This window comes from Artemia franciscana, chromosome 4 (genome assembly GCF_032884065.1).
Source record: "Artemia franciscana chromosome 4, ASM3288406v1, whole genome shotgun sequence".
In the NCBI taxonomy this organism is placed as follows: domain Eukaryota; kingdom Metazoa; phylum Arthropoda; class Branchiopoda; order Anostraca; family Artemiidae; genus Artemia; species Artemia franciscana.
This window is the reverse complement of record NC_088866.1, coordinates 33,835,521-33,856,670: the sequence shown is the minus strand read 5'-3', so window position 1 is coordinate 33,856,670 and position 21,150 is coordinate 33,835,521. Positions and strand designations below refer to the sequence as shown.

Genomic DNA, 21,150 nt, shown 5'->3' with positions numbered 1-21,150 from the left:
ATTTGACTCAACTATCAACAATCCAAAATAATGGACACTATCTTGACAATGCGTATCGTGCTTCTGAAAACTTGCCGTAAAAAATGGTCTTTATTTTAAAGAATTTTCATGAACAAAGCCATAAAATTTTGCCTTTTTCCTCCTGAGAGGCTGGGCTTTGAGTCTAGCAACTCCCACACCCTGCCATATACTTTCGGAAAGAGTTTCTCAAATTTCTTCATGATAGCCTATGCTGCAAGTGAGGTTGTACTAGCTCTTGGCAGAAGTGATCCATGAACATGTCCTTATAAGAGGCTTCTCTACTTCTGTGTCTGCTACAATTGTCATTTTTGGAAATGGAATTTAGGAGCCTATAGAATACATGTAACATTTTAGTTTTCCATGAACAGAATATGTCATAACTCTTTAATTAGAAGGAAAGATGAAGTAACTGTAGATTTCCTACTCCTGAAAACACATTCGTGTTCCTAAATAGTCAGCTGCCAGAATTGGAATTTTGAGGGATATAGTTACAATATAAACACAAAAAACCTAATGAAGGGAGCATACGCAGGGACTTCTTTTTATGATACTACTACTAACAGCTCACTGCAGCACTAAGTCACATGTGGCTGACACAACTACGCACGCTCCTCCTCCCTCCCAAACTATTCAAAGATTTCCTATTTACACCTTCGCAAGAAGTCCAAATTTGTTTTAATACTTTTTTACAGCTTCTTCCAACTCCATAAGGGGACAACTTATTTCTAATTTGGTCCTAGATGGTTGGACGAAAAAGCCAATCTTTGGCAATTTGTCATCCGCTGAATGTGCTCCAGTCATCTCAACCTTTCTCTTATTATAGCCCCTAGAAAGTGGTATAGAACCGCAATGTTCATACAGTAAACTGTTTGAAATACGGTCCCTCAGACGGGTACCCAAAGGACCTGTAAGCAATTCGTTTAGAAAATACTTAAGGATTCCTCCTTTGTCTTTCGAAGCGCCAGCGTTTCAGAAATATACTTGATCACTGTAGCTTACAGTCTTCGAATCTTGTCTGGCAGACTTATTTTCCTGAATAAGTCTTCAAAAAAAGGTCCCAAGTCTTCAAAGTAGGGCTGAAACTGCCCATCACTCTGTCTAATCACTATGTCTAATAAATAGTATAAAATACGATGTTGATGCTGCTTGTCATCTGAAACCAATTTATACTCTTTATACTCTTAATTTTTTTGACATTGTGTTGTGGTGCCTACTTTAAGCCAAAGAAGAATGATCTCTAGGTCCTACCTATATATGATCATCGTGCTTAAACTGCATCTATCCAATACTCTCGTAATCAGAAGGTATGTCACTGGCATAGACGTTTAAGGAGGGGCTCTGGAGACATTCTGGCCGGGTTTATGGCTTATAAATTTATGTTTGATTCGAGAGGGGGGTGGTAATTAATTTCGCCCCGGGTCACTTTGCCATAAACTGCGACAGCAATCTTTTTACTTGTTTGAGGTATATAAATAGTTGTTCTTTCCACAACTGAGCCGTTCAGATCCAGAATTGGACCTTATTTTGCTCTGAAGTATAAATTAAGGTAATTAAAGTAACAGTTTTTGTTAGCTAACAGTTTTGTTTCCAGCGTATTAACAAAAACTATTTCAACATTGTTAGCATACAATTGGACGGCGAAGAAAGCCCTGCTTGAAAGCGAAAATGATAACACTGATCAATCAAAATTTTATTTGAGCTGTGTGGCCCTGAAAATTCAGTGCTAAATTTCGGTGAAACAAGTCTAGGTGTTCATCCAAGTCCATTATAATTCAATAAGTACAAAGAAACAGAATGAGCTATAAACGAGTTGTAAACTATTTCACTGGAAAAGAAATGAGAGATTATCTCATGAGGTAAGCCCAAGCCATGCTATTGAAGCTAGTCCTTTCCTTTTGTAAGGTAGCCTAAAGTTATAGATTGGCAAATTTACCAATAAAATCGGCAGTCTTTTTTATATTGGCCTAAGCTAGAGCTATACCCAGTCCTATTAGGAGAGGGCTGAGATGCAAGGTGAATTTTGATTTTCTCAGTGGATGTTCTTGCTAAAAATATGAGCAAAGATTTTGGTATAAGCTTCGAATTGGAGCCTTTAAGAAAAAAAAAATATGGGTAAAATTCTAGTTAATTGACTTCTTGCTAGCTCAGAAAGGGTCTAGGTTAGGAAAATGAAACTTTCAGGGATGAATCAACAGACTAAAGTATGTCCTGGGAAGGTGTTTTGAAGCAACTACCTCCACTTCTTCTCCCTCTAGAGGGCCCTGACCTTTGATGACCTTTAAAAATATATGTGTTATAAAAGTGAAACCTTGCAAAATAGATCTTCTGCTTAATTAAAGCACAACAAAATTGTTTTCAGCTTCATAACTTTGCTCAATTCCATTTTATAAGATTTTAAAGGTATAGAAATATATTTCCTAAGTTTTGAAAGAAAGCATTGATATGGCTCAAAATTCTACTCAAATAACAGGAATTGCAGTTTCAGAACTAAAGGTGAGAAAAAACAACTAGTAACTGAAAATGAAGGTAAAATGCTGTTTTGTCAAAATTTCAATAGGTCAAAACCTGTCATGTAGTTGAATTTTTGGGCCCTCCATAGGGAGAAGGAGTGGAGGGGGTACTTTAAAATACCTTCCCGGGACATACTTTAGCCTATAGACCCATCCCTGAAAGTTTCATTTTCCTAACCAAACCCTTTCCGAGATAGCAAGAAGTCAATTAACTAGATTTTTACCAAAATATGTTTAGAAAATATTTATTACCTCAGAATATCTAGTTTAATATTTATCTTATACTGTACTATTTAATTTTGTCAAATTTGGTTTTAAAAAATGTATCTCTTTTAAGTACTGATTTATCAAAATCTTGGTAAAATTCTAGTTAGTGACTTCTTGCTATCTTGGAAAGGGGTTAGGTAAGGAAAATTAAACTTTTGGGGATTGGTCTGCAGGCTAAAGTATATCCCAGGGAGGTTTTTTAAAGTACCCACCTCTACTCCTTCTCCCTCTAGAGGGTCCTGAAATTTGCCTACATGACAGATCTATACCTATTGAAATTTTGAAAAAAACATTTTACCTCAATTGTCAGTTACCAGTTGCTTTTTCTCTGCCTATAGTTCTGAAAATGCAATTCCTGTTATTTGAGTAGAATTTTGAGCCATATCAATGTTTTTATTTGAAATTTAAGAAATGTATTTGCATATCTTTAAAACCTTTTAAATTGGGATTGAGCAAAGTTATGAAGCTGAAAACAATTTGTTGTACTTCATTCAAGCAGAAGATCTATTTTGCAAGGTTTCCCTTTTATAGCATGCATATTTTTAAAGGTCATCAAAGGCCAGGACCCTCTAGAGGGAGAGGGAGTAGAGGTAGGTACTTCACCTTTCTGGGACATACTTTAGCATGTAGACCCATCCCTGAAAGTTTCATTTTCCTAACCTAATCCCTTTCTGAGATAGCAAAAAGTCACTAAACTATAATTTTACCAAAATTTCTTTTAATTAAAGTTTTATTTGACTTGGATGACTTTTTTTTGGTACTTGTGTATTATTCAGAACACATTCGATGAGTAAAGTTAGGTTCTTTTGTGAAACAAACTATGATGCAGGTACATTTAAATTAAATATTTTGTATATAGAAGTGGTTAGATTAGGTTAAGTTAGGTATTTGATATAATGCACACTCCCCCCCCCCTAATGTGCAAATATATAGCCCAAAGTTATGATACAGCTAATGAAATAAAACAAAATATGATGAAAATATAATACTTTATTAGGAAATTGACTTTTTTCAAACATGGCCTATTGTTACACTTCCAAAAATGTTCCTTCTTGTAAGAGTATAAAGTCATGTTGTGTCCATTGATGCACTGTTTTGTTGTGGGCAACAACCCCTTATCCTGGAAAAATACAATTGCCTCTTTTTCAGTCTTTGGAAAATCCCAAAATCTTCATTTCAAAATCCATGTTCAGACACTATCTTCTATCACTATGCATAACAAACTAAATTGAGTTTTGTCTTTATGGCTATGAAACTGGATTCTCTCATAAAATGCACCTGCATTGTAGTTTGTTTCACAAAAGTACCTAACTTCACTTATTACCTACACTTATTAATAATACACATCACTATTAATTATTACTTATTAATAATACACAAGTACCCTATTTTGGTAAATGATAAAGTAAATATTTGAAAATACAAATTTTTTCAAAAAATAGTTTTATGCATTTTATTCAAAAATTTTGAATTTTTCATCCTGGTAAGACACTTAGTCACTGTCATTATCAGATTCCTCCATCTTACTCCCTAATTAGGGCCTACCAGTATTCTATACCACAAATCAAATCTTTATTATTCAGAAAAACAAAACACACTGCTTTACACAACCATATATTGAGACAAATTGCCGAACACTGAAAAACAATATCAGTCTTTAAGCATAAACAATATGTAGATTGGGTAAACAAGTAGATTGAGGCATTTGGTCATTGTTGACTATGATTTGAGGTTTTATTGTCACACACAAGGTCAGGTTACAAAAGTAAACTTAGCTCATGGCCTCATAAAAAAAACATTTACCACTAGGAAGCCATGTGTGAATGTGAAGCTTTATAAAGCCATGGCTTGCTCTCATATGGACTGTGGTGTGACCTTAGCCCTCTCCTGCTATGAAAGGGATGCAAAGGTACTGGAGAGTGTTCAAAGAAGAGCAACAAAGCCTATTTCAACATTGCAAGACAAAACCTTGAAAGAATGTTTCATCTCACTCAAACTACCTACCTTAGTGTACTACATAAAAAGAAGAGATGTAATGACAACTTGTAAGCTGTTGGAGAGTGACCTATTGGGTCATGTCTTTTCCCCATTCCTCTCAGCTTTCACAAGAGGAAAAACTAAGAAGCTGCAGCCCCCCCTCCCCCATTATAATTAAATAAAACAATTAAGTGTTAGCTGTCAATATGTAGAGGCATCAATCTAAGGAGGAATGTTGCACTTCAATAGAGTTATAAAAGCTACTTTGTAGTCTACCTCTAAGAGGTGAAATGACCTTCACAATTGTTTATATACCTTACTATACATAAGGAGAAAGAACTTTTGTGTATAGCCCAGAGCCAGGTAATTCTACAAAAAGACTACTTCTGAGAAGGAAATACTATGGTAACAAAAGTGGTATCATTAAATTCCCACTCTTTCTAATTATTATGGTCACATGAGAACTATGCCCCCTACCCTTATGGGCCATTTATAATCCTAAATAACCCATCTATTGTTCTTCATTGCTGTGAAAATGATTGCAACTCTGTTAACAATGATATAAATTTCCATTTTATAGCACCACATCATTGTGAAACATTCCAAGAAATTGGAGAAATGCATATTTTAAAATGATTGAAAACATGGACTGAAATGGAAAGAACCCTGCAAATCTGGTTAATAGATACTTTTGGATGCTATAAACTAAGGGTTTCATATTATAGTATTTTCTTGCAGTTTTGTATTTAACCTAGGGCTATATCTGACCCTCTTATGGAGTTGGTAACAGCAAAAAGTGCCTCAGGACAATTGAATCCATGCTGAAAGTCAAACTTATCAGGTGGAGCATAGCATTTAGTCTCAAGCTCATCAATAACAACTAATTTCAATAGTTTGCACAGAGTCATTGAAACAATAATAGGCCAATATTTGTATCCTTTGACACAACATGTGGATGATTGCAGGCTCCTAATACTGGCCTGAGACAATATAAACCAGTCAAGTATGCAAAACGATTTGAACCAGCTATCCAAGTATTCATAGGACTGGTGTCTAGAGTTCAATGCTTCAAAATGCAATGTCCTACTTCTTGGATATAACAGTCCAAAATATCCACATTAGATAATTTAGACTATTACAACCCTGACTGTTACATTCAAACTTCATAATTGAAGTTTGGGGGCAGCAGTACATCCTTGTCTTACACTGTTATTTACTTCAAATACTGGGTTGTGACGACTGTTTATCTGGATGGAGCCCTTATTATCAGTATAGAGTGTCTTGAACAGACAGTAATGCTTGTCAAGAAGTCCTGTTTGTTCAAGTATCAGCCAGAGAAAATTATGGTCAACCAAATCAAAGGCTGCTTTGAAATTGACAAAGGCAATGTATGCTGCACATTGGAACTCTTGGGCTTTTCTACAACCTGATGGATCAAGAATATCTGCTTGGTTTTGGACATGAAACCTGCTTGCTGAGTCTCGAGGCATTTGTAGAATATTTGGGTGCATCCATCCAGTAGAATCATGGTAAACACTTTATCAGGGACTGATAATTCGAGGGACTAATAACCTCTGTAATTCGAGAAATTGCTTGTGCTGCCTTGTGCTTCCACAAAGGCAGCACTTTGTGGAAGCCCCTTCTACTGAAGGGGGACCAGGCTCTGGATGATTATTGCATATGGTTTGCTCAGCAGATGACAGCAGGTCTTGATCAACATCCACTGTATCAGCATTCAGCAGCTTTGCAAGTTTCCCTTCCATCTTTCTAGTTGTGGGCTTTCATCCTGAAATTTATGCATCCTCGGTTAAATTACTTGGAGTCACAATTTCGTCAAATTTAAAGTGGGATATCCACGTTAAAGATATCATCCATAAAGCTAATGCGTCTATCGCCCTCCTTAAGCTCCTAAATAAATATAGTGTCCCCCCTTCTCACTCCTTAAGGTTGTACACGTCGTTTGTCCATCCGCATCTTGAATATGCTTGTCCAGTTTGGCACCCTGGCATCTCCCGTGAAGAATCAGACAAAATTGAGTCAATACAAAAAAGAGCCTTGCGAATAATTTTCAAAGAAGGCAAGGTGCCTTACTCTCTGCTCCTAAAAAAAGCTAGTTTGGAAACCCTTGAGCGAAGGAGGTCGTCGTTGTGCCTCCGTTTTTCAAAAAATGCAATAACGAACCCTCGGACGGCAAGTATTTTCCCCAAACGTCACTCACCATCCAGATTACGACAGCCTTGAGCTGTTTCTGAGCCCATCCCAGTTTTGTCCCCCATTCGTTGCGTTACCTCCGGATATAAAAAAACCTTTGTCCCCTTCATCACAGAAAAAATAAATAAAATAGCCAACTAGTTTCGCCTCCCCCAGTTTTTTTTTTTCTCTTTCATGTGAGGTGCTTTAGGTCGTTGTTCGTTTGATTCGTTTGTTCCCACCGATTGTTTATATGTTCTCTTTTAAACCTTTTCAACGCTAATTTTATCTCACTCTTTTAGTTTTGTTTTACGACTTACCTTTTCAACTTTCTGACATATTGCCATTTAATTTTTTCTTTTTTTTGACAAATGAATGGCTTTGCCTTTCTGATTTAGTTGTTTTTGACATTGTTTAACCAGTTTTTTTAGTTGTTGTGCTATTTTTATGATGTGTTTTTATTTTTATGGTTTTATGACTCTGGAATGCGAATTCCGGAATGCGTCCTTTGGGGCTTGTGATAGTTATTTTTTGAAATTAAATATCTTATCTTATCTAAGAACATTAATCCCTCACATAGTTGAAATTTTAAATTAATACCCCCCCCTTTTTTTCTCACTCCACTCTTATCTTATAGTTTGAGTGTTTATTTTGCAATTGCAAACTTTGTAATTCTTGCTAGCTACATTTTTGTTTAAATTTGTTTTCCCTGTTTTAACTTTACGAGTTTTTATCGTTTGACTTTTTATTGATTGCAATTTATGATGTTGTACGCTGAAGTGCGAATTCGGCCCTTTTGGGCTCGTGATAGTCGCTTTGTTGAAATAAATATTATCTCTTATCTTCAAGCATTTCACCAGATTCCAATTTTACTACTCCTATTTTTGGAGGTTTCCCTTTGCTCAGGTCTCTGACATACTTGAACAGGGACATAACTTCCCCTTTGCAAGCAGCTTCTTCTGGTTCATTCCTGGTTTATTCCTGATCCTGGCCAGCTGCCTGTATGTGGGCATATCACCAGCCAGCCAGGCTTTTCTGCACTGTTCAATGATCTGCAATGCTTCCTGTGACAGCCATGGCTTCTTGGAGTGCATATTGCACCTAGTGGTATCGTCAGCAATTTCTAGTGAGTTGCTCTTGTAAGCATGCCAGAGAGTATCTGGATCTTCAAGGGTATTCAGGCAATCAAATATATTCTGAATTTCAACCAAGTACTTTTGCTGGATTTCATCCGACTTGAGTTTCTAAATGTCCAACTTTGGTTGACATCACTATGACATCTGAGCTTTTAGTCTGAGAAGGAAGTTGGCAGCTACCAATTGGTGGTTGGTGTTTCCGAGTTTGGACACAGAGAAGGGAGTTATACCAGTACAATTTTAGATTTGATTGGAGAAAGCCTGCAGGCTTAGTCCATTAGTCCAGGCAGCTTGACACACAATAATCTCCAAAGTACAACAGACAGCCTCTGTTTATCTTTATTATTATTATTATTATTTCTTCTTTTAATTTCAGGAGACACAAGAAACTGTCAAGTCGACTATTTTTATTTTCTAGTTACAACCTAAGAAAATACTATTCTTTCTTTATTCATGTTTAAATAATTGTGTTGCCTTGTGACGTGTCTGCTTTCTTAGTTATTTTTTCGTGTTTATTTACTTTTTATTCTCTGATATTGTTTAATTTCGCCTTTTTCTTTTAATCAGTTGTCAAAAGAAACTATTCCAAAGTGGACTCAAGCTAGATTTTCATGCCTAAACCCGTATTTGTTCACACATACTCTGGTGTTAGAGAAAGCAGGGGATTATCCTCTCCCCCTGGAATTCACTTTGAGGATCTCCTCTCAAAAAATCTAGAAACTTTGGCTAAAGAATTCGTTTTTTGTGCTTTGGTCACCCAATGCTCAAGGGTCCACATGTGTATGCATGTGTGTACTGATGTGGGCAGCAATCACTTAATGGCTCAAAATCTAGATAGACATAGTTGGGAATGTAGCTTATGGAGAACGTTTTTAATGAGCATTTCTTATTTTTTGTCAAAATTTCCCTTCCATAGCTATCATTGTATGCCAGTAATTTTAACAGATGCTAATTATTTATGATGATTTTTCAGCACTCATTTTTGGGGCCCTGTAGCTAACTGGGGAATTCCAATAGCTGCACTTTCAGACTTGAAAAAGGATCCAGAATTTATTAGTGGGAAAATGACACTAGGTATGTTTGACTTTCTTTAATATCAGCAGTGTATCATGTTCTATGCTCACTTTTTCTAACTCTTGGATCAAATACATGTGCATGAGTGAACTGGCTCCTGACTACCTTCTCTCCCCTGTTTCTTCATGTTTATGCAATTTTCTCTTCCAGTTTGTAGAGTTCTTAATGCTCAGAATGGACCTCTGTGGATATGACTCCATGTGATTTTTACTTTCAGGTTTATTACCCTAACTGTTATTTTTTACTTAGGGACTGCAAATATTTACTCCTAGTATAACTTATTTCTAAAACTGGTTTTTCTACCAATTTATTGAAACGTGAAATTGATTTGCTGATGTTGCAAAATGAATAGATGTAACTAAACCTGGAATAATGTTTTTGCAAATTGATGGTCCTTTAGTGAGCAAAAAAAAAAAAATAAATAATAATAAAATTTCATCATTTGTCCTACTGAAATTCCAAAAGGCTTTTAAACCTGGAAAAATGGATTGCCCCCCAATTTCTAAAATTAGAAAAAACTAGTAAGCAAAAGCATGATTTTTATGTAAAACAAATCCTCACATCTATATGAAATGTGCATTGGCTGCAGTAACATTTCATTTAAAAATTTGGAGTAACTTGAACATATATATTTTTCAATATGACTACTATATTGCGTAATACATATACCCTAGTATGTTTCTCATTTTTAAATTTCGACTCCTTTTGTGGTGTCTATATAATTTCTTTATAAAAAACAATTTTCCAACAAGTATTATTGGCCAAGGGCATATCTAACTAAGATGGATAGAAAGGGTATATCGAGCTTTGCTCGATATGTAGCTAAATAAATTAGTAAACAATTGAAATTGTTATTTCTAATCTTATATTAATGACAATTTAAAGGTTGAAAACAGCAGCTCTTGAAAGTAGTCTCCAGTAATAGCCCATACATACCAAAAAGATTAATTCCCACTGAAAACTATTTGTAGATTTTAATTTACAAATAAAAGATATTAAAAGAATAAAATTCAGATATAAGGTTAATATGGATCTTTAATCTTTCTAATCTTATATTAATGACAATTTAAAGGTTGAAAACAGCAGCTCTTGAAAGTAGTCTCCAGTAATAGCCCATACATACCAAAAAGATTAATTCCCACTGAAAACTATTTATATATCTTAATTTACAAATAAAAGATATTAAAAGAATAAAATTGAGATATAAGGTTAATATGGATTCTATATTTTGAATAAATATAAGATTGATAATTTAAAGCTATATTTAGTGTCTATAAAGGACTTAAAGACATTACCTAGGACGGTTAAAAAAGTAGAATTTCTATCAGATAAACTGGAAGACGGCAGGAGCATCTATAGAAATTCTAGCTCTGTTAGAGAATTCAATACCTAATATTAAAATACAATAGTTGTAAATAAACGCAATAGTTGTAAATAGTTGTAAGGATCAAAGGTCGAAAAATCAAAAACCCGTTTATAGATTTCGTATTGACCACTTACAAGTAGCCATTGCCATAGGTGGTTTGAGGAATAGGTAAGTCTAGTATCTACATGAATTTGACAAGCAAAGTTTGTTAAATTATGAATCATTATGTCTGCAATAAATAGAAATATGAAAAGATTCATTTTATAAAATGGGTTTCCTATCCTAAAAGATATACCAAAGACTAAAAAGAGTACAATGAAAATCTTAAGATAAGACTAAAACAAGTCTTGGGCCGCCCATACATCCTTTGTAACACCTAGGGCAGGGGGGTAGGTGGGCGAAGGCCTAAGCTCTGCCTAGAAAGTTTTCCTTTTTGGCTTAACAATGAACAGGTTTTATCGCAATGTTCTGGAAACCAGGAAATACCAATGACTAAAAAGAGAAAAACTTATGAGAACGAAATGTATTGATAAATGCACTATAAAAAGAAAACAAAAATATTCCTAAAAAAAACTATAAATTTTAATGACAAAAAATTAAAGTGTAGGGCAGTCGTGACGGATTTTTATGGCTATTCAAAGATCATTTTGTTTTGCCTGACTTCCCCTATGTATTCACTTTTAGCTCAAAAATTTCAATTTTTCTTTTACTTTTTTTTTTAGATTTTTCCTTTTACTTTTTGGTGCATTTGGAGATAAAAGCGTTTGAAAAAAAGGAAATTCATGCGAACAGTTTTACTTTGAGATATAATTCATTCATGATGAAATACACAAACAATAAGTGATTTCCATGTATTCTGCTATTAATTTCGTGTCAGTATTTTTAGATTCTGAATTTTAAGCGCTTTCACAATTATTTTGTTTTATTTCATAGGTTTTCATCCATCTGCATAGGTTTTCTTTGCTGTCGTTAAGTATTTGGTTAATTATGTCCAGCCAAATTATGCCTTTTATAGACGATTATTATACAGTGTTTCTACAGTTGTCAAAATTAGAAGTGCCAGAAATACTTTATTGTAAAACAAAAATTAAGAACTGTGTTATCTGTTGACTTCTGTTCCCGCCAGCGATAAGAGTCTGCACTATGATTTGTGTCGTCCAACTTGATTTCACTGCTGTGGATAAGCAAACAATCGGTATTGTTTCTGTTTTGCTAATGTATAGCTGTGAACAGTAATAACTGTTAAGAAAAGCGACAACCGCTGATAGGAGACTAAATTTGGGGAGGGGGAGGGTACGGGCAGCTGGGTACCTGTAAGGTTCAGAAAATCATAAGATTTATGACAGAATTTCAAAAATATATATATAATTATATATAATAATAAATAATAAAATAATAATAATAATAAGTTTAAAAATATATAATAATAAAATTTTAGACTTTGGCTAAAAACTAAGCAAGAAACTAGATTTTGATCTGCCTTAGTCCAATGCTGTGTCACTCAGTAATAGTTATTTATAATTTTTACTTCCTTTATTCTAAAATATCGGCTCTATGTACGTTTAAAAGAAATAATACTTTTGTAGCGTGGATTTTCAACTAATTTTTGAGTTGGAATTCGGTTTTCGGAAAGTATTAAGGAACTACTACTACTACTAATAACTCACCGCGGCACCGAGCCGCTTGAGGCTAACACAGCTACGGACGCTCCTCTTCCAAACCAATATATTCAAAGCCTCCCTCTTTACGCCTTCCCAGGAAGTTTTACATTTCCTTTAAATCTTTATTTATGACACCCTCCCACCCGCTACGAGGACGCCCTGCTTTCTGTTTAGCCCTAGAAGGTTGACGAAAAGGACAATTTTCGGCAATCTGTCATCCTTCATCCGCAGAACGTTGCCTAGCCATCTAAACCTTTCTTTCATTATAGCCCTAGAAAGTGGGATTGAACTACATTTTTCGTAAAGTCTACTGTTTGAAATACGGTCAGTCAACCGGGTACCCAGAATAATCCCTAGGCAATTTCTCTGGAAAACATAAAATATTTTTAGCATACATAATGACACATATATAATGAATCTCCTAAAGGTATTCGTTTGCCTTTTGCAAAACTTTTCAGTTGAAAAAAGAGCTACTAAAAGTCCATTTGAAATGTAGTTGATTTTAATACTAAACTGTAATTAAAGTGCCTATAAATGTCTTTTTGCCAAACCTAAGTAAGGTTTCCTTATTTCTCACCCTTCGAAGCCTGTCATTGATTAAACCACCCAAACACGACGGTGTCCAGAGAAGAAGTGGCTCAAATTCGTAGAAATCCTGTTGGCTCTTCAAAATTTTCACTGCTTTGCAGTTGGTCATTATGAATTATGAGATTAAATGGGAATATGTTTTTATTTAAAAGTAACAAGTAATATGTTTGATCTTGTTCTGTTGCTAATAAATACTTGAGGACCTCCAAGAGGACATGCATAACCGTTCTACGATTCTAACTGTCAACCTAGCCCTAACTATGCTCTTTAGTAAGACTTAAGAGTGAACAATTAGTTGCTATAGATGACGTAAAATTATGTCTATAAACGAATTCTTAGACAAGACCATGTTGTAGAATTCGAATAATTTCAATTAAGATGTATTGATAAGATCTTATCTTTTTTTGGCAAACTTGCCAAGTCTCGCTATTGCGGTCTTTCTTGAATTTCCACTCTCTTATGTGTTTAAAGAGTAAAAATAACCAACGTTTTTGCTAAGACAGTAAATATTTGCTTGCCAGATTTCTTTTCCACATACCACCGCTTGGACATAGATTTATGAACTTGAAGATTTTTCCGCGTGTAATTCTCTTGATTATGACTTGAGATGTAGTTTAACTAGAAGCGACTCTGAAATACCTAATAAAATAAAACTTTATGAATGCCTTGAAGCAAGAATTTTGTTATTACAAAAATATTTAGTTCAGAAGAGGACATAAACTCCAAGAGGGAATGGGGCAACCTCATGGATCTGTGGGTGACCGTCACCGCAACTGGTTTCCAGACATCTAAGGTGGAGGTCTCCAATTCCCGGTATTTAATTGTCATAATGTTAAGCAGAAAACGGCCATCATGGCCGCAACAGCAGAAAGATTGTGGAAGATGTTTCCGGACTGAAACGGTTCAGCCTCTGGTTTTTGTTTTCAAAGCATGCAAACTAAACCTACCCCAACAATAGTTAAACAAGCAAGAAAACAGTTAGAGTGATACATAGAATTAATACATGGGAAAGTAATGAAGTAACCAAAGATTATCATCTTAGGATCTGGATTTGATCATCTTTGGATTAGGATTAATATTTGAAATCAATAGTGTTCAGATAAGATTTTCATCTTGTTTAGGAACCCTTGAGGTATACAAATCACCTTGGCCTAATTTTTGGGATGCATAGGCTTTTTAGTATTAAGTAAAAGGAACAGCCACCTTTACAGGACCATTAACCTGTGGTTTTTCTTTGAATATCATCTAGTTAAGCATCAAATGATTCAGGTACCCGCTAATACTAATGTTTTAATAGAGATTTTTGAATTTCATCTATTCAATATTATTTTTGATAATGATATTTGTGGCTAAAATGTGTCCGTATCAATGTGATCAGTATCTCATTTTTGGTTGTACACTTGGTTGGCCTCATTTCCCCATATATACGACGTATTTTTTATGTAAATACTGTATATATATATATATATATATATATATATATATATATATATATATATATATATATATATATATATATATATATATATATATATATATATATATATTCTTAAATTAGGTATCGTTTTCTCGGACCACGCCGCCTTTCTATGACGAAAAATAAACGTTCAGATGGGGATAAATCCATTTATTTAGACAGCGAAAACAGGTACAAAAGTTTAAATATTTTGGTCACATATACTGCGATCGTCATCAGTAGAAATAATATTTACTATTTACAGTAGTTAAATAGATAAATCACTAAAAAGTATTAAAACTCTCTCCGAAAAAATGTAGAGAATAACCCGGAAGTTCATCATTTTGTGAAGGACCCGAAAGTTAATAATTTTGTTTTGTATAAATATTTTAGTTTCAATTTTAATACTTAACTATTATTACTGATAACGATTGCTATACTTGTGATCGAAATATTTAGTCTTTTGTACCCGTTTTCGCTGCCTAAATAAATGGACTTATACCCATTTCAACATTTATTTATTCGACATAGAAAGGCAGTGTGGTCTGAGAAAATGATACCTAATTTGAGGTGCTATGTCGAAAATCGGAAATTGAGAGTTCTAGTCTATTTATATTAGTCAAAAGTGATTGGAGACCATCCAGTCACGAGGGACATATTCTGGGGAGGGGATATTTTCCGCTGGGGGGGGGCTGTGTAAACGCCTAGACCCACTGTCTTTATAATCAGTCTCTTACTTTTCTTCATATTTCGCCCTGTGTTTTTATTCTCTTAGTTTGCTTTTTTCTTCTGGTCTTTTGCCTGAACTTGGTGGTTATTAGTCGATTCTAATGTGCTTCGTTTCTGATCAAAATGAATTGAAACATCTTTAAAGTACCACGTGGGGTCAAAATAAAATCTGACTGTTCTAATTGATGAAGCGGAAACTGACACAACCATGTATGTCCAAAACATAGGAACGATCAGAAATTCAGTTTTTAGTGAAAAAGATTTCTATTTGCAGTTTTTGGTAGTAGCAGGTGCCAATTTGAAAAAAAAATGTGGATGAAAAACAAGCAAGAGTAATCTAGAAACTTTTGGCCCCAAACAGCCTTAGACAATCTAGCTTTCCTTTGAAGATCTAGTTGTCTTTGGGAAATGACAGATTGTTGAAGCTTGAATTTCGGACCGGAATTGCGTATTGAGCATTAAATATGGAATGACATTCCAGATTAATTGAAGTCAATGCAGAAAATGAGGAAGTTTTGTTCGTCGTTGAAATGTTTTTGTAGAAAATTACATACAGTGAGAGAAGAAGGGTATGGGTATTTCGGATATGTGAGAGGGTGAATATTCAGGTGTGTCTGAGAGTGAAGTTCCATTATAGAGATGGGTCCTTGCTGTATTGAACCTTTTTAGTGGCTGGTAAGTCGGGGCTTTTTTGGAGCTTTGGGGGTGAAAGAAAAAGGTGTTTTCGTTTTTATTTCTTTTATTATGTGCTTATTGTTTGTTTTGGAAAGAAGGGTGGTAATCATTATAGAGTGTAATTTTGGTTTAGTTTTGGTTATTTAAAGGGATCCTCTACAAGATTTCGCTTAAGGGATTACCTGACTTATTTTGTTTTTATTATTGTATGCCCTATTTTTGAATAAAAAAAAGATTGTTACTGTTTGAATTTTTACAGACAAAAGCAATATCAAATTTTACTAATTAGCTTTCTTCACTCATTTTATCATTCAATCTGGCAACAGCGATGAAAATGTGATGCTGCCCTAAACAATGAACAAAAAGAAAAATCTTGGATTGGTGTTTTTCAGGTATATACCTAAGACAGATCATAAAAAAAATAGGATATAGATCCTCCAGAGCCATGGCTGGCGCATAGGGCGTCGAATCGACGTTTCAGTTGCTGGGTGTTTTTTACAGGGATAAGTAGCAAGCTTGTCGCCGAACCTTGCTGTGGCGGGTATCGAACCCTGGGCATCCCCATATTCCCAAGGAAGAACATCAATGCACTGTGCTACAACAGGTTGACAGGTCAAGGGAGTAAAAATATTTTTATTTCAACGTCAGTGATGCTTTAGCACCTCTCTTTCAATTCAGCTGCAAAATAGAATTAAATAAATCTTTGAACTCATATATAATACTGAATTGTTCATAAAATTTTGATCCATCTTTGTATATATTTCATTTCTTAATTGACTTTTTATTTCCAGCCTTGTGCTTATACTCAGCAATTTTCATGAGGTTTGCTTGGAAAGTTCAACCTCGAAATTTGCTCCTATTTGCATGCCATATGACAAACGAAGCTGCTCAGCTGACTCAAGGCTACAGATTTGTGAAGCATTATTATTTAGATAAGAAGGAGAACGAGGACCAAAAGAGCTGAATCAGCTGTAAAAGCTGTATGTTTACTCATCGCAGTGATATTTCGTTTCAGCTCTAAACGGCTGATAAGTTATAGATGTTTTAGTTTTTGCTAGGAACCTAGGTCATTTTCCTTTTGATGTTAGGGGTTTTTAATGTTTGTTTTAGTCCTTGTTAAAGCTAGTAAATTAATCAGTCATAGAATTTAAAGAAAATCAAAACTTCTTATATTTATTCGAAACTTCTGATATAGTATATTCAAATTCAATAAGATAAATGATTGAACTGATAAGATTGAAAATGTCAGTTGTTCTCGAATGTCCCATTCAAACGTTTGCTTAGCTAGATATAAACTTCTACCCACCATCGCTTTGGACCAATCAGGGCTGCTTACAGAAGATTGATTATACATGGAGATTGACGTCTAGTTGAGCATTCATGTGAATTGAAATTTAGAGGAAGATTATAAATATCAGTATTTTTATAAACGTATAATAACAAGTAGTGTAACATATAATATTAAATAGCGTTTTTATAACAACTTAAGAACATAAGTATTTTGGGATAAGATTAGTTCTAACTAAATTGTTTAGTTCAACTGCTCTAATATACTACCTGGTGTGCCTGTAGTTAAAAAAAAAGTGTGTGACTGTAGTTTTTAAAAATTTGAAAGTAAAGATTTAAAATGTTCTCTAGAAATTTTATTTTCTTTAATACCGCATATTCTTACCATTGTAGAATGTTGAAATTAGATCCAGAAGAGTCCAAAAGAATAAAGTGCCAAAAATTCAGTTTTCGTCGTTTTCTATGTTCTTTAGGTCACACTATGCCATCAGAGTTTACAGATCCAATAGCACACCAATCGTTCAGTCATCTTCAGTTTCTTATGCTCTTTTAATTTTTTCTGTAGGCAAGAGATCCTGTCAAGAGCTAGAGATCTGATCCCCTTCAGTTTATTATGTTATTCTCCTTAATTGTGATTTTCTTCCGTGATATAGTTTTAAGTATTTTAATAACGCACTGTTTGATATCAAACGAGGTTTGATAAAGCCAAAATCTGTAGATTATTATTTTAAGCATGGCAAGGTCTACTTGGGTATAGATTTGTGTACCCCCTCCCACATTTTTTTTCTTCGAAATTTTTCGACTAATCGCTTTTCAGTCGCCATTAATTTCACGATTAATTTCCTTAGACGTCTGATGCATATATATCTGCCATAAATGCATCTTCTGATCAGTTCTTTGAGTGCCAGTTTAGCTTTTTCAAGATTTTGATGATAGGCATGCAACAGTGTTAGTTAATTACAGTGCAGTAATCGGTTGAAAAATCAAGATATATTTAGTTTTTACACGGATAGCTCAAAGATAGTAGTACCTGGTGTATTTAATTTTAGAACTATTCTTATGTTGAGATTGAAAATTAGTTAAATTTAAGGAATTAAATTCATTATTTTGGGAAGCAATAGACAAACCTGGATAAAACTTCTATATTTGTTTAAACCTTGAATGCAATTATCTTGTAAAATTTGAATTTTCACGTCTTCATTTTAAATAAGATGTGAGAGAACAACGTTTTGGGTATTTAAAATACGAATTTAAAGCTGTGCTTTCTTTTCTTAATTTACTCTTGCTGTCAAATTGCCTGTAAACAATGTAGTGAGCAGAGTGGTCAAGGATTCACAATATTTCATCTTTTTTGGCATCATAGGATTTCGGGGATTGGTACTAGTTTGGCTTTATAGCTATTAGCTCTATAGATCGCTTAAAATCCTTGGATGTCAAAAAATTGATATACTCGTACATAAACATGCTCAACTGAAAACTTAGGAATGTGAAAATGCATGTATCCATCCATAAATACTGTGATAACTAGGCTTTACTGATAAAACTAATATTTAGGCTTGAACTATTTGTGTTATTGGGGTATGGATTGTGAGACGGTAAGCTTTCTTGTTTGCCTATATTGATGGGGGGGGGGTTCAGACTCTGAAAAGGTGAAGAAAAGTTCCCCCACATCTCGTTTTCATTTGAAAACATATGAAAGTCATACATTTTAGTATGAAATTCATGTGTATGAGAACGAAATACGATTATTGCCAAAACGTGGCTGTGCTTTCTAGGGATGATTTAGAGATAGGGAAAAATTATTCCTGAATTATATTCTCTTAGGGCAGCTTGATTGTACAGGAAACCTTTAGACAGGTGCCACAAGTAATGAGGCAAAACTGATTGGCACCGAACACCTATACTATTTGTCGCCAAAAAGTTGTTGCAGTAGGAAATTGTTTATTTAAAGACCAAGCTTGTAAACGAGGAACAAATAGTGGTAAGTCGCTACTGAATTTAACTCTAGAATCTTATTAAACGTTTTCTAATTGAACCATGAAATATGAATTTAATCAATTTTTGAGAGATTTTACACGAAATTAGAACATTGCTACTAATTTTTTAAAGGATTTGTCTTTTCCAATTGATTACTAATTATAATGAAATCGTAATTGGTGCTAAGTGTAGAAATTTCCTTTCGATAAGAAAGGCTTTTCAGTCACATCCGTACCTGGCATATTCCTCTGTGGATCACGAAACTCACGGGTCCCTTCCAGTCTAAAGGGTTCCTAAAGTCAAGATATTGATGTATTTGTCTGTTTTATATAAATTGGGTAAAATCGGATTTAGACTTGTCGGTGATTCAATAGCTATATGCCCTTGGATGGAATTATTTTTTTCCAAAAACTAAATTATTTGGAACTTAGTAAAATCTATTTTTCTTCATAGTAGAACAGTAATTATTGTTGATGTGTGTTTCTTTTATGTCGGATTATGAACAAAGAATAGAATAATTATTATTATGAAGTAATATAATCGATTTGTTTTGAATACTTGTGCAAATGGGAAACCAATAAGACCTTCATGGATGTACTAAACATTTTTTTTTTTTTTTTTTTTTTATTACTATTAATAGCAGTTGAGTTTAGGTTCGCAAATTTGTTGTGCTTGGAATTTCACTGAGTTAATTGAAACTTTTTTTTTATCAAGTTAGGATTTCCAGTGTAATTGTTTTAGGTCAACACGCATAACTCATTGGTCCAGTTAGTTCCCTTGTATTTTAGTCGGTTCTAAGGCACTGATAAATATCTTCTTCGTAAATGCCGTATAACTCCTCCACCTCACTTGCCGAAACAGTGGAAATCGTTTTCTTTTGAAATTTATCGTTACTAACGATTTCAGTCAAATGTTTATATGAATACAAAGCTTAGGAAAAAGCAAATTATATATAAAAGAATGTTTATACAAAGTTTAGAAAAAGAGTTGCATACCTTTGCATATCTTTGACTAGGATTGTGATTGTACTGTCACTTTTAAGGCAGTTTCTGATTTGGCATTGTCTCGGATTACGGTTGAAAGATTGTTCTATGACATGTAGAAATTTGGGTTCGACTTTCCTTCAAGATACTAGCTTTCAGGATCTGGAGCTAGAGGCTTTCCTAATATCGAAATTCGGTTTTTGCCGGAGTCTAATTTCGCTTTAACAGGCACATTTCATGTCCGTTCGGTGAAATAATGTATGCATAGGCAATTCGAGTTCAGACATATCAGCCAGACTACGCATAACGACTTCGCTTGGTCACTGTTACCCGAAAGCGTATATTGTCTTTTGTTTTGATATTCACTATTGGCTTTGATATTAGAAATTGTATCAGTCATATCTTTGATGCTAAAATTGCCCGCGTTAATAACGTCCGGAAAACTTGTTGTGTATTTTATATTTCAGTTCTCCTGTAACATTTATGTTGTGTAGGATCTTTGAATTATCGTAGCTCAGTTGTCAAATGGTACGGAATTTCACACAATTTTATGGTGTCAGTATTTGTTTCAGAATTTTGTTTGCATTAGCAACTGTCCTTATCAAATTCTAATAGTTTTTTGATTTTTTAAAGTTCATTGTGAAAATGAATCATGAATGCATTTCTCCACCAGTGCTAGTTTTTTTTGTTAATGTCATTTTTTGAAATTATTAAATGATGCTTGATAGTATAAATCTTATTATATTCGTATTTTTAGTAGCTTTATGATCATCTAATGGAACGTTTAGTCTTAAGGTGTGTTAAGTCCAGAAGAAATAGTGTTCTAACATTAAATTAACAAATCTGTGGACTTACGGATTTATAATACAAGTTAGCATCAAGATCTAGATTGGTAATATAGAAATTCTTAGGTGAGAGATTCAAGATTAAATAGAGCCAAGTCTAGAAAGGAATATTCAATGTATAAGCTGATTTTTTCTTCTTTTTTTCAATTTCTTAATAGCACCAGGCTGGGCACTTTTATTCAGTTTGTGTCTCTTAATTTTCAAATTTAGACGCTTCGAAGCGTTTCCAGTTCAGACGCTTGGAATTTAACTTGTTAGGAGTTTCAGAAACTCATATCCAAGGGGTAGGAAACATGTGATTTGGTGAAGGATGGGAGTGCATAGGAAGAGGTAGAGCTCATGATGACTAAAGAAGCTGTCAAGTCTTTTTTTTTTGGTTGGGAAGGTATTAATAATAGAATGCTAGTG

The 21,150-nt window shown here is 34.2% G+C and overlaps 1 protein-coding gene across 1 annotated transcript; it reads left to right on the top strand.

Annotated features, from left to right (window-relative positions):
• Window positions 1-1,668: 1,668 nt before the first annotated feature.
• Window positions 1,669-20,631, top strand: LOC136026335 (mitochondrial pyruvate carrier 1-like). Its single transcript, XM_065702768.1, has 3 exons — window positions 1,669-1,877; window positions 9,075-9,175; window positions 16,442-20,631. Exons 1-3 carry the CDS (start codon window positions 1,816-1,818, stop codon window positions 16,612-16,614), a joined length of 336 nt encoding a protein of 111 aa, XP_065558840.1. The 5' UTR covers window positions 1,669-1,815; the 3' UTR covers window positions 16,615-20,631.
• Window positions 20,632-21,150: the final 519 nt, after the last annotated feature.